Genomic DNA, 13,435 nt, shown 5'->3' on the forward strand with positions numbered 1-13,435 from the left:
ACGAATACATACTTAGATTTCTAAAGGCTGAATAATTTAATAATAATTTACTCAAACGAGTTAATTGTGCATTTGTTAGACTATTTTCTGTCGTTGATAGACTAAAGTACCCATGTTCATTGTTGCTGTGTGTCTATGACACACATAAATAAACAGTATTCGGCTTTGTTTATTTGGTCTTTTCATGGAATTTGCTGACAATAAGAATAATATAGAATATCATCAGACTTGGCATTTAACTCATGAAGGCACAAACATTGCAGCTTGTTGCTGTTTATTCATTGTCTAACAAGCAGGCATGAAGTGGATCCCTCTTGTGTCTTTGTGTACATTTTTTATTCTAACACCTGAGTGTTTAACGATTCCCTGTTGTTGTTGTCTGTATTTTGTGCTGTGCAACGCTACCTTGTTGCTTTGTCTTCAAGTATATGTCGTGTTCTGACAGCAAGCCAGAAATTGTGCTTGGTCATGTTAAATGTCCTGTGATGTTAAAACATAACGTGTCATTCATTGTGCTCATGGCCTTAGTCAGTATGCATACCCAGTAATAACGTGACTGGGGTGACAGGCTTTTAGATTTGCTGAGAAGAAAGATAGCCAGAGAGGGAGAGAGATGAAAAAGAAAGAGGGGCTCTTGTGGGGAAAATGCTGAGCAGCTGAAAGGTCATGGCGCTGAGCATTGGGGTCCACAGTGTGTCTGACAATATGTCACAATGGCTAAAACCAAGCTGATGTCAGCAACCAGCCCACTTTAATGTGATGACTTTAATTAGACAGAAAGGGAGAGTAAGGCCAGTTAGCACCAATCACAGTCCCACACTCAAATAAACACACCAGCTTAAGATGTCTACTGAATCTCAAACACAACAGTTGGCATATGCATGCAGTTATGCACTTATAAACCCTAGGCTAGTATTTATTAATCCAGATCATTAACCAGAACTCATAAATGCAAACTGGATTCAGGGTCATGACAGCTGTTCACCCCTACAAAACAGTGATATAGTGACCAGTTTATCTATCTCTAGGTAGTTAGGATGCACAATAACAGAGTCAAGGATAGATGATTGAGAAGGGAAAGGTGTGACTGTTACAGCTTTATGTCCACATTCTACAAACACATACTTTCTCCATCCCTCCTGTGCAATATCTTTGTTTTCTGAGAGCAGGAGCCTCTTTAACAACAGAAAAGCAAGTCTTGCTGTGTGACTGGAACCAAGATATCTTATAGTCAGATATGTTGACATGGACAGGGAAACATCTTCTTAACATGTCCCACCCAGCATGCCTTTTTTTTTAGACAGATATGAAATCCTGAGACACGTGGATTTGAAGGCACAAGAAATTAGATATTACACTGTCATCCTTGAGAGTCTCTTGTGAAAAATGTAATAATCTGGCAGCCTGGCTTCTGCACATTTCAGGGCTTAATTGCTGTGAATAAGACATAGCAGGATGGATGGAGTGAGTCACAAAGAAAGAAAGAAAGAAAGAGAGGAGAGATCCATGCTTGACCATCGGCTGAGAGATACTTTGTCATTGTCTTCATGACAATGAGGAGAATGAGGGAAAGATGGAAGAAAATGATTCTCAGTCAAATACAATAATACTGTGTGTGCACAAATATGCCGTGTGTGTTTGTGTGCTTCCTTGTATCCACAGACATGCATGTGCCACAATGACATGACCTCTGTAATTCACTCCCTAGAAGATTTCTCATAAATAACTAAACACCATGCAAAATGCTACGCCTTGGGGAGATTCTCTATCTGGGCTCCGTTGTCACTGTCTGTGGGCTAAGAATAACTCCCTCTCTTGAGCACCCCTTCTCTGCTAAACAAGTTGCACTGTTTCGATTTAGTTATAGCTCCTTCAAGTCCACAGTTATACCCTACTTCAACAAAGGGTGTGCTGTAGTGTGTCTGTGTATGCCACATTTGTGTGAACATGTGCGTGCGTGCGTGCGTGCGTGCATGCATGCATATCGCGGCTGTTTGACTCGAGCATTAAACATTCGACTTGAACATACAGACTGCAATGCCTCATGCTATTGTAGAACCGACATATTGTTGCCTCTGGTGCTGCACATGTTCTACATAGCAACAGGGAGACGTAAATAAATATTGGTCTACTACATCATTAGCCCATCTCTCTTTGGAGGGGTTTGTCAAAGGGAGTTCCAGGATCACTGAAAGTTGCATTAGGAGGTAACCGCGACCACAGGATGATTTATTTAGCATGGCTGGTTCATAGGTTGGTTGCTGTAGTCTTGGGCCTGTGTGGCTTCTCGTGGTAGCTGTTGTCCTATTGATCCACTCTAGAGAATGGATCTATAGAAGAAAGGCCAACCTCTTTCTGCTGGGCTTTAGATTCCTCTAAGTGTGGCCTATATAACCAGATAATGGTATTTTTTGTACAATAGCAAATAAGGAGGACTTATGACCTGTTTGACCCTAACCCACTTCAGAGACGATCCTATAGGTTTATGTTATGCCCATCAGTTTGAATCATTTCAACTACATTTCTGAAAAATCATGTTTTTTCTGTCATGTGGAGTGACGAGATGGCTCTAAACGCTATAGTTCCCATTAGCCTCTGTTGCCATTGCTATGGAGTGAAAGGCACGAATCAGAGCAGTAGCAAAAACAAAACACGGCACCAAAGTTACTAAATTCATTCAAAATTGACCCACATTTTTTTCTGAACACCATAATCTTAAGCTTCCAAACAAGATATTTTCTAACGCAGTTGTTCATCTTTTGTACTGATGAATCCATTGGAGAGGTTCATACCAGTCAAAGCTGTAGGAATACTCCAACTGTGAGTCACGCAACATCGTCAATGGGAAAAATGAATAGAACTTTACCTTCCAGTACGAGGGCCACCCAAAGTAGCTCCTCCAACTTACCAAACTCTATAAAAGATGGACAGGAATAACTGGTTGTTTTTTTCTTTTTGACTGCAAGAGTGAAGTCAAATCATGGGTTGTGCACAGATATTGATGACATGTTCGCTGTAGGAGCAGCCCATTATACATACAGTACAGCTAGTACTGTATGTATAGTGGGTTCAGTTTTTACAGGGTAGCATCCCATCAATTTCCTCACTTTGTATCCAGTTTTGAGTGCAGTATCTTGTCTTTATTATGTAAGGTGTAACAGCACTGACAAAGTCAAAACAGAGCTCTGTTTTTCATGTACGGAATGAGTACGCTTCTCAGCAAGACAGGATTACCAGGGTATAAAAGCAAATTGGCTGACAAGAGTTTCTTTTTGCTTTGGGGGGGGGGGGGGGGCAAAAAAGCCCCGTCTCTGTGAAATAATCTCTGATCCAGTCGAGCAGCGTGGCCCCCAGTACCTTGGCACCGACTCTCAGGGGCCCAGGTAAGAGGCTAGTGGCAGCAAATGCCCTCTAAGCCGTATTAGCCCCGCTGGCTGCCCATGTGGCCCACAGCGATAGCAGCAATAACAAGAAGACACAGGCACCATCGTTCATCCCCCCCCCCCCCCCCCCCCCACTTCAAAAATACATAAAAAAGAAAGAAAAAGAATTTAAGACGGAAAGCAGTCACGCTCATGTTTCTAAACATTTCAGCTAAATCCCTCCACCTACCTAAAATGCACACACTCATTTACTTTGCAAAATACATCAGCTGCCATAGCTTAGTTAGCATATCTGTGATATTTGTGTATGTGTATTTGTGTGTTTCTTTTGCTCAATAATGAACAAGTTTGTGTGTCTGTGCAGGTGACAACAGTGGACAGGTTCCAGGGTCAGCAGAATGACTACATCATCCTCTCACTGGTCCGCACCAAAGCCGTGGGACACCTGAGGTAATTACTTACAATGCATGCCAAGCAGAAAAACTTAACTGACCTACAGCAGCTATTCTTCTGCAAAAATACTTGTGCAACAGGATCTGCGCCTTAGATACACATCCCTCAACAACACGACAAATATGTTCTCTCTTGAGAGTGCTGCTCTCAAGAGGCTTCCCCCTTTGTTTATGTGTAACTACTGAATGAAGTTTGCTAAAGGTAGAAACGACAACAACACTAAGGCTGCCTCGAAGTATGTATGAGCTTAATTTGATGCAGGGGGGATAAAGGGTGCTTCAGGACAGGAGCAATGTCTGTGGAGATGACTATTCTTTTTGTCCTGGTAAAGAGAAGCTATTGTGCTCTGATGATTGGGTTGAGACTATAAAACAAAGAGCTCTGTTCTGATCAAAGGCACACCATATAACAGTCATTAAGAGGGCATGATGGTTAACCAAACTGCAGCGGTAGGTTTTATGTCTTTTCATTTCATGTCCCATTGCTATCTGCTCAACTACACTTGCTGGCCCCCTCTTCTTAGTCTTCAGCTCCGTCTCCTTATCTCTCTGCTCCCTCCTCTCCTCACTCCCGCCTTCTTCCTCATTTCACTGAATTGATTTGTAGTGAAATGGCCTTTCACTCCTCTGCCGCCACGAGATCCTGATGAGCTCTTCACACTTAATACGCTGCATGTTTTAATACCAGACAATTGAGGCTGAACTCTTCCACAGCACTTAAGCTTGCCGTGCTGGCCTCTGGCTGTGATGTACAGTAGCTCACAGCTTTATCGCAGCTGTGCTGCTAGTGCATTCACCCACCCTCATATTGGAAAGTGTGCAAATTGGAACCCCAATGTGAGTAAGTCATTTGTTTTGTAGCTAAATACAGGCCCACCCCCCTACACCCCACCCTTGAGCATGGTCATTTTTAGTTGGCAGTTAAAACTCTACTTTGTTCTTTCCTCATCTCTCAGACAAAGCAATGGATGTAGCTGGAATGAGAAGTGCAGCGGGCCACAGAAAGTGGTAGTTTATCTTGCTGGCAGCGCCTGCTCTCCTCTCGGTATCATTCATTTGATCTTGTCTTACACTGGATATTGCACTCTGCCTTCTAGTGCCTTCCACACCAGCACACTCGAGGAGGGGAGGTTGTTGAAGGTTGTCCCTATGACAATGTGCTACAACTCCAGTCACCCAGTGAAGGGGTATACAATAGTGCTAGAGTTTCTTTTCTCCTGGATAAGCAGTTTTATCAAGGACATTGAAACTTAAAAGCCCTGAAAACCTAGTTTTTCAATCAGCTTCTTACTGTGAGTACAGAACCAGAGATATCTTCCTTTTCATTCCTTGCATTCTTCTTCCTTGTCAAACCTGGCGCCTACATTACCCATATTGCAACTCACTCACAGACAGTTTGATTAGCGTTTTGGGTGTGTTATGCTAGTATCGACTAATGTAGCTATGAGCTGCTAGCCTCAAGCAGAGATGAGGAGCAGGTTACGAAGATCTGATAAGCTCACTTTTTTCTAACTCCACACCCCCAGATTTTTTTCCCATTTTCAAACTTGTAGTCTTCAGCCCCAACTGACGCCGACTCAAGTTATGTCGTAGTTATACAACCTTTTTTCATATATGCAGTAGTATTCTCCAAGACCTGTAAACAGACTTTGATGTGTGAAATCGGCACACTTCCCCTTTTAATAAGAGAGCAATTAAATTATCAGGAAATGTCTAGTTAATGCATTCTCATTCTTTTGCTTTGCCTTAATATCCATTCATATCTTTGTGTCCCTGACTCTTCTCAATGGTCGGCTGAGTGGTTGAAAGAGCAGTGGTTCATGAAAAATTCTTGTGCTGTCCATTGTGGTTTTCCCATACTGGCATCACTGTGGTGTACCACTGAGTCCTACCTCACAATCCTCCCCCTCCCCCTGCTCGTGCACTCTCTCCTCTTCCTGCATCTCTCCTCATGGCAATCTGCTGCCGTGACAACCACAGGGGACGCAGCTGACCATATGACGAGCTGACCCTTGCTTTGACAGGAGAAGCTTTCCTGCTGATACACACAGGCACGGTCACATGCAGGAGCACACACTTTGACAGGGAGGCACAGATCCAGACACGCTCTGACATGTACACACACACATGTGGGAACACACACACACAAACGGTATTCGTCCACTTTGCCCTGCCATGTCACAGCACAGCCCAGGTGGGCGTCCCTCACCAGGGCCATGTCCACAGGCTATCATGCTTCATGATTGGTTCATCTCTGCTAGAGCTCTGTGCTCATTGGTTGTAGGCATTTGTAGTTTGTCTCTGTGGAAATGTTTTGCTTTCAAGTTTTGTACCATGAAATTTGCAGTCATTTAGACCTATCGGCTGCACACGTTAACACACTCATACACTGTGCACAATGATTTCCATAAGCCTTTTTCCCCCTCTACATATTCATGGAACTCATCATGCATATTGCAAGGATTAATCCTCTTAATCTCATGAAGTGCTCAGGTGGACATATTCCACATTTTTTGGCTGCATTTGAACATGAGTATGTGTTGATATGTGTTAAGTGCATGCATACAAACACGGGTGTGTGCCAAATTCTTGTACATCAAACCAAAGACTTGTTTCAGTATCACCAGAGCTGCTTGAGTAAGCCAAATACTTCTTCCCCCGCATATGCTCTTCCTTCTTCTTTAGATTTCTGTAAGCCAGTATGCTTTTGTCTCAGAGATTTATAGGCCAGCTGAATGGTCATTTTTTTTGCACAGGTCCATTAGGTTGCCAATCCAAACACCTATAACACACAATACGAAGATGTATTACATAATAAAATAAGTTGAAGGATACCCCCTCCCTCTTTTATTGGTTCACTATGTGAAAAATGTTTGCTTTTAGAAGTTGTCCACGGATTTCTGCCTTTCTTCCACCATATGTAATGTATATAACTTTAATTATTAGAGAGTACAACATATGAATGTGTACTATGAGAACATTGTATCTTAAGTGTGGGCTTGCTGTATGATCAAATTCAAAGCATGTTTTTTAGCTGTTTAACTCGGGTATATAGACCTTCAGTACCAGTGTTCCTGTAAAATAGGGCAAATAAACAACCACTTTGGCTACTACAGCAAGCCAAGCAAGTTTCCTCCATTCTCTGGGAAATTACTCCTCTGTCTCTAATCTCTTAATTCTACTGGATGGTAAGAAAAAGTAACCTTTGCTCCTCTGTTGTTCTCTCCCACCTCTCCCTCTCTTTGTCTGCCTTGTTTATCCCTGCCCTTTGCCTTTCATTTCTTTATTTCTCTCTGAGCTTTTATACTTGTCCCCCTCATCTGTTGCTGCTTATCCTTCACTAAACCTCTCTCCTCCTACACTTTGCTGCAGTTTCCCTTCCTTTACAATCTGTTCTTGATCCTTTCACTTTGATCCCTTTACTTCAGTTTTTGTTTTTGCCCCTACACATGAATTCTTCTCCTCTTAGAATTTCACACTTTCCTCCCCCACCCCTGCCACTTGTCTTTGATTTTTTTTCTCCCCGTGTGTCAAACCAATTTTCAACTTTTTTCCTCCTATCACTCCACAGGGATGTGAGGCGTCTGGTGGTAGCCATGTCAAGAGCCAGACTGGGTCTGTACATCTTTGCCCGGGTGTCGCTGTTCCAAAACTGCTTCGAGCTGACTCCTGCCTTCAACCAGCTCACTGCCAGACCTCTGCAGCTGCACATCAGACCGCATGAATACTACAGCCAGGAACAGCCTGTACGTAGACTCGCACACAGGCACACACCAGTTTCTCAAAGCACAATAATCTTCTACTCCATTAAGTTTAGCCGATAATGAAGCACTCAAGCTCCAGATTTGCTGATAAGATCCAAGCTTACTTTTCCACATGTTCCACATCTGTGCCCATTCTCATATAAAACTGTTGCCTCCTCCAACATCCATCCATGTCACTGCTGCCACAGCCCCCTGACGCTATCTAATCCTGCATCTATATTCTGAATGGCATCTTCATTCCCCTTGGTCCTCACTGGTACCATGTCTTACTGCAGCTTTACCCACAAGCCCTGGTCTGTTAACAGCATTCTGCAGGGGCCATCTGCAAGCATGGGAAACACGGGCCTGGCTATAATTAACCCCTGAAGGTCAGAAGGCAAAACCACTCTCCCAAATCCCGCCAGGCCAGCATGAGACGACTATTGTCTGGTCACTGTGTCTCGCTGACTGGCGTGTGTGGCAACAGGGGTGTCTAAAATACCCCATAGCCTCTGACACTTCCTCTGACTCTAGAGTGTTCATCCCCTCGGGGGACAGCTCTTTTGGGCACACACATGCGGCCCCTGCTTAGCCCGTCTATCTGGAGTCGGTAAACCCCTGCTGCTGACACGCAGATGCAGATTAAAAGTCAGATTTTTGTCTGGCAACACTCGACCAGAACTTTCACAGACTGATTCAGAAGCAGTCATAAAAATAAAGGATAACACTGCTGCTTAATGCTCCGTATGGATATGTACACATTTACTGCACTGTTAGATGGTATTGGACAGACAGTAAAGCTTGATGTCTAATCACCGTCAATCACTGGGAAACACATTAACACCCTGATGTTTTTACTGATAGTTTTACAGCAATAAAGCCACACGCAGTTAAGTTTTACAGTACTGAAGCCGGCGGTGCATTCGCTTTGACACGATGCCCAAAGGGCCTCTGTGAGCATCACCCCTGTGTTTAGGAGGGAACAGCCCAGCAGATTAAATATTCTGCTCGCCTCACTCCTCAGTTTAGGCTGTGAGACTCTGTCTGCATACTAATATTGTTAAATTACAAACTCTGCATCCTCGACTCCTTTTGATACTATGTGAGCAGTGATAGCTGGAGGCAGCAAGTGAGAAATTTGCTTTCAAATAACAGGCAGGTTGCGGGCTGGTGAACTGTAATTTCCCTGCACATTTAAATTAGATCAGTTTACCATGTGGTGCCTGAAAGAATGGCTGCTAACAAGACAGATGTAACTCTTCATTATCATTCCTTTCACATCACATCCTGGGTTCACAACTATCTTTCTTACTGTTATTTTTTGTCTCCTTCCCTTAGAGAGATGCTTCTGGACAGCCAGACCAAGTCGTCAAGAACATGCCAGAGATGACTAACCTGGTGTACAACATGTACATGCACATGATCCAGACCTCCCAAAAGTACAGACAGGTAAAAACCTTTGATACGCAATAATGAAGAGTGTCTACTGTGTCATTCAAAACAACCAGCAGTGCAGTACTGTTGCTGTCTACATAGTAATATCAAGCTCTCTTCTACGATACACCAACTGGTACTTTTACTTGTTGAGTGTACACACACATTATACTAACACGATAATGTCTTTTTTTTAAGTCTTGTGACCATAAGCATTGAAGCAGTGCCAAAATCTGTCACCGTCTCTCCCTGGTTGCTATTTTGGTATTTGTAAACTTAAATGCAGTGCAGTAAATAGGTCAGATATAAGAGAATTGTTGTAGTTCTGCATGTGGAGAATTAACAGGCCACAAGCCAAGCATGTTAAGAGTGGAGATCAGGTGATTTTTACACTACATTCAGTGTCCCATATTATCTCTTGCGCTAACTCAAAAAGAGGATTATAATCCAAGTAGAATGCACCTAAATTTGACATTTAGTAACATAGTATTAAAATAAAGGTGGAAATATTCTTCCTTCTCATTTTGAATATTTTCCTTTTCCTTGGCTTCTTAGCAGCAACAGCAGAAACTGGCTCTGCCTCCGCAACAAACCAAGACAGATGCTGTGGTCGAGAAAGTGCCAGCTAGCTCCGGGGAACTGCAGGAAGAAACCCCCATGGAGCAGGAAAACCCAGAAGGAGAGCCAAACTCGGAGGACACCAGTGAGAAGAAAGAAAATCAAGACACAGTGGACCATACTAAGATGCCGGAGCATCCCGGCAGAGACAGCGACAGTGACGGGGAGGACGACAGAAAGGAGCAAGAGCAGTAGGGCGTCCACATCCGGGACTACGGTCTAATTAAGGGCCTCAGTTATTGAGGGGACCAAGTGGACTGTCCCTTTAAGAAAAGATTAGTGGGGGGGTCAGTGATTCTGAATTTGTTTTCTACTGTAAGGAGATCCCGGTGATAATGTTTCATTCATTTTTCTAGAACATTTGTAACCATCAGTACTTTTATATTAAAAACATGGAAATCTTTCATTGTCTGTGACATATTTGACTATATGTGCACCCACCAGAGCTCATAATACTCTGTAAGAGACTCTATATCCCTCTCACACGCACACATTGATGGACAAATACACTGTATAGTCGACATGTTTAAGCCTTGTTAAAATCTCTGTCATGATACTTCCATCCATTCATCTGCTTCCCTCCTCTGCTTTAAGCACAAATGAAATCTGATTGGCTCAGGCTACACCAGCTACACAAGCTGAGACTAAGCTGCATTTGTAGGTCAGTCACTTCACCCAAGGGCCAGTGTGCATGCTGGGGGATTTCAATTTGCCCTCTGGATGTACACAGTCACTCAACCAGCAAGCCTTAAATCCTCTGCCATTCATAACTTTGTGTGGAGTACTAACAACACAGCGCTCTGCAGAATAGTTCATATCAGCTGGATCAGCGTTGAGGTTTGACGACCAAATAAAACCAAACCAAATAATCAACCAAATAATTTGAGGCTTAATATTTGTGTTGATATAAAAAACATCCATTCAAAAGCCACGTTCCTACCCAGGTCTTGGTAATTTAAACATAATAATGAAGAGGTTAACACAGTGCACAGCCCTGCAGGCAAAAACACAGACTGGAAATTCATTCATTATCATGCACCAGAGGTTGGTTGTTACATCATACCTCAGGCAGGCTGAGAGAACAGGTCAGCTGCACAGCTGCTCTTGCCTGGGCCAGTCTGAAGACCTGATGGAGAACCATGTGTTGATAGATGTGGAGAGACATATTTTCTGCATTCAGTCAAGTGTGGAGCCATGCAATGTCTATTTTTTTTCTATCTCCTGAGAGCAGGGCATTCAGATTTGAGTATTTTGGAGTAGTAGGCTATGCCTTTTCTGTCAGCTGAGGAAAGGATTAGAATGGGAGGTTAGATAAGGGAGATAAGGGAGATAATCTCGGCTGCGCCTACGAATTACCAACAACAGTTTTGGCGTAGAGCCCACAAGACAACGACTACTATACTGTATCATATGATGCTGAAATATTGCATGATTTGTACTATATAAATGAACATTACCACAAGAGACTAACACAAATGTACATGGTGTTCTGTCACATATAATAGTCCTCTACAAACCCATGACAGCAAGCATACTTTTACTTGAGTCATGTGAATGTGTAATTGTGTAATATCCTCCCTCCCCTTAAGCCTCCAAGTTACTAACTTTCTGTGTTCTCCCAGCTGGCCTCTGGAGAATTCAGTCGCCTGTGGTACCTTGTGGTAAATTAGATCTAACTGGTGGGAAGTGGCTACTGCTCGCACAACAACATCTCAGCAAGCCTCGAGCAGGATCTGGGAGACTGGAAGGAGTAGCTGCAAGCTAGAAGGAAATCAGGAGCTCACTTCCTCCATAACCTTTCTCTGCTGAAGGTGAACATGTCTTTTATACTCACAAGACAGGTATTCATTAGCTTAATAGCTACTTTGCAAAGCTCTCACTTCTAACCTTTGCTATGGGCTGCTATGTCACAGAGACTAACAGCATGCAGTAAAACTGTTAATGTGGTCATGAGCACAGGCGGTATGCTGATATTCTCTTGTAATTTGTCACATAAAAATGTCTTGTGCAGCAGCAAATTTGAGAAGGAGGCGTTTGTACAAAAATCATTTTGGTTATTCAGTCATTTAAATAGGCTTGCAATACATTTACAAATACAAAAGCAAGACATACGATGTGCAAGAGGAAGAATTTGAGGGAAGTTCAGTAGCCTAGAGAAAGCTGAGTGCTTTATTTGAGGACTGAGACTGCGACAGAGGTCAGAGTCCAGTTATTCAAAGTTATTCCGCCCTTAAAATAACTGTAGTTTATTGACTGGTGTGTTTTTATTTTCTTGTTTTACTGTGAAGGCGTCTCCCAAAAGCACGGGATCCACCGTGGGACACACTCGTGTTGAATGTGTAATTTATTGGCCAACCCTATGTGACAGTAGTGTCACAACAGGAAATTACACATTACATAGAGCCAAGACAGTAGTGCCTGGAGGGGGGGGGGGGGGGTCTGACCATTGTGTCTTAAAGCTAAAACAAGTCTAGGGACTCAGTCTGACACTTTCACACTCATAAAACCATCAGTTCTACAATCTCAATTTCAAGGTTGGGCCTCAGGGCAGATTTTTCTGGTGGATTTTAACACACAAAAAAAGCTCCTCATTTCCTGGAAGAATACTTATGTTTGCCACTTTACTTTGCATAAAGCATCAGGTAGGGAGGGTTCACACATTGCACAGCATTCCAATTAGCAGTTATTCATCACGGATAAAACAACAGGCGTTTTTTAGAGCTCAAAATAGCAGGACGTCATACTCCTGTAACTCCTGGCCGCTTTGTTTCTTATCAGCGGTGACAGATAAAGTAATGCTCATTACCAAAGTTATGCATGATCTGTGCTGATCTGCTATTAGTGGGTGACTAATGTGCCAGTGCCGGTCTTCAAAACCGCGCAAGTGGGCGGCCTGTTGACCTCAGCAGGCGGAAAGGCCTGGTGGTTATTGCTTGAGGTTGCCAGCTTATCATGCTTTGTCAAGGCCACTGCCTAATCCTGACAAGTACATCCAGATCATCAACGGGGCACGTTACAATCTGATAATCTCCCATCATCGCTGAGGAGATGCTGTCGCTCACAGGAACACACTCACAGGAACGCACTGATGCTATTGTAGTGACTGACGTGCCGTCACTGGTGATCCTAAAGTGCACCTCTGCCAGACTTCCTCCCAAAGTCCAATGTTATAGTCGTATGGCTGCTTAACTCAAGTAGAAGCATTTGGCTTTACAGAGCATGCCGATGTCCACTTTGATTAGCCACTCTCATCCTCCTCTCTTCCTCCCAGACTAGGATGGCCAGTTGCGGGTCATGTTTCTGGTGTATCATCTGGCTGGTGATTCTGCTGTGCATTGGCTGGCCCCTCAGCATCACCTTAGGGGGTCTCTACGGCCTCATCAGCCCCCTCACCACCTGCCTCGGCCTGGACCGGCTCTCCGACCTGCTCATGGAGGGGGCCAACCTGGGCCGCACCTGCGCCAATAACATGAGGCACTGCAAGCCTTTGTGCTGAGATCCAACAGCAGGACCGGAGATCGAAGGCGAGATTGCCGCGTTTCTACTGGGAAAAGCCTTCCCTTTGAGGAGAACTGTTAATGTCTGTTTTATGTGGAGATATCCTGAGATGGTTGGCACTCAATACAGTGAGAAACTTTTTAGCAACTTATGTAACAAAAAGGTCCGGAAGGTCTGGAAAATGGATTCCACTCGTTCTGTTAACATGTAATTAACCATGGATTTCAAATTTGTATGGGTTTGTCAGGAAGGAAATAGGCTTTGTGTTCATGGTCTGTGTTTGCTGTTTAATTCATGATGACACTGC

The 13,435-nt window shown here is 43.5% G+C and overlaps 1 protein-coding gene across 1 annotated transcript in view; it reads left to right on the plus strand.

Annotated features, from left to right (window-relative positions):
• aqr (aquarius intron-binding spliceosomal factor) overlaps positions 1–10,019 on the plus strand; it is a 47,206-nt gene extending 37,187 nt beyond the window's left edge. The window contains exons 33-36 of the mRNA XM_070920198.1: positions 3,748–3,833; positions 7,407–7,581; positions 8,917–9,027; positions 9,568–10,019. Of these exons, the coding sequence (XP_070776299.1) occupies positions 3,748–3,833; positions 7,407–7,581; positions 8,917–9,027; positions 9,568–9,825 (630 nt within the window). The 3' untranslated portion in view covers positions 9,826–10,019. The remainder of the gene's footprint in view (positions 1–3,747; positions 3,834–7,406; positions 7,582–8,916; positions 9,028–9,567) is intronic.
• Positions 10,020–13,435: the final 3,416 nt, after the last annotated feature.

This window comes from Enoplosus armatus, chromosome 15 (genome assembly GCF_043641665.1).
Source record: "Enoplosus armatus isolate fEnoArm2 chromosome 15, fEnoArm2.hap1, whole genome shotgun sequence".
Classification (NCBI taxonomy): domain Eukaryota; kingdom Metazoa; phylum Chordata; class Actinopteri; order Centrarchiformes; family Enoplosidae; genus Enoplosus; species Enoplosus armatus.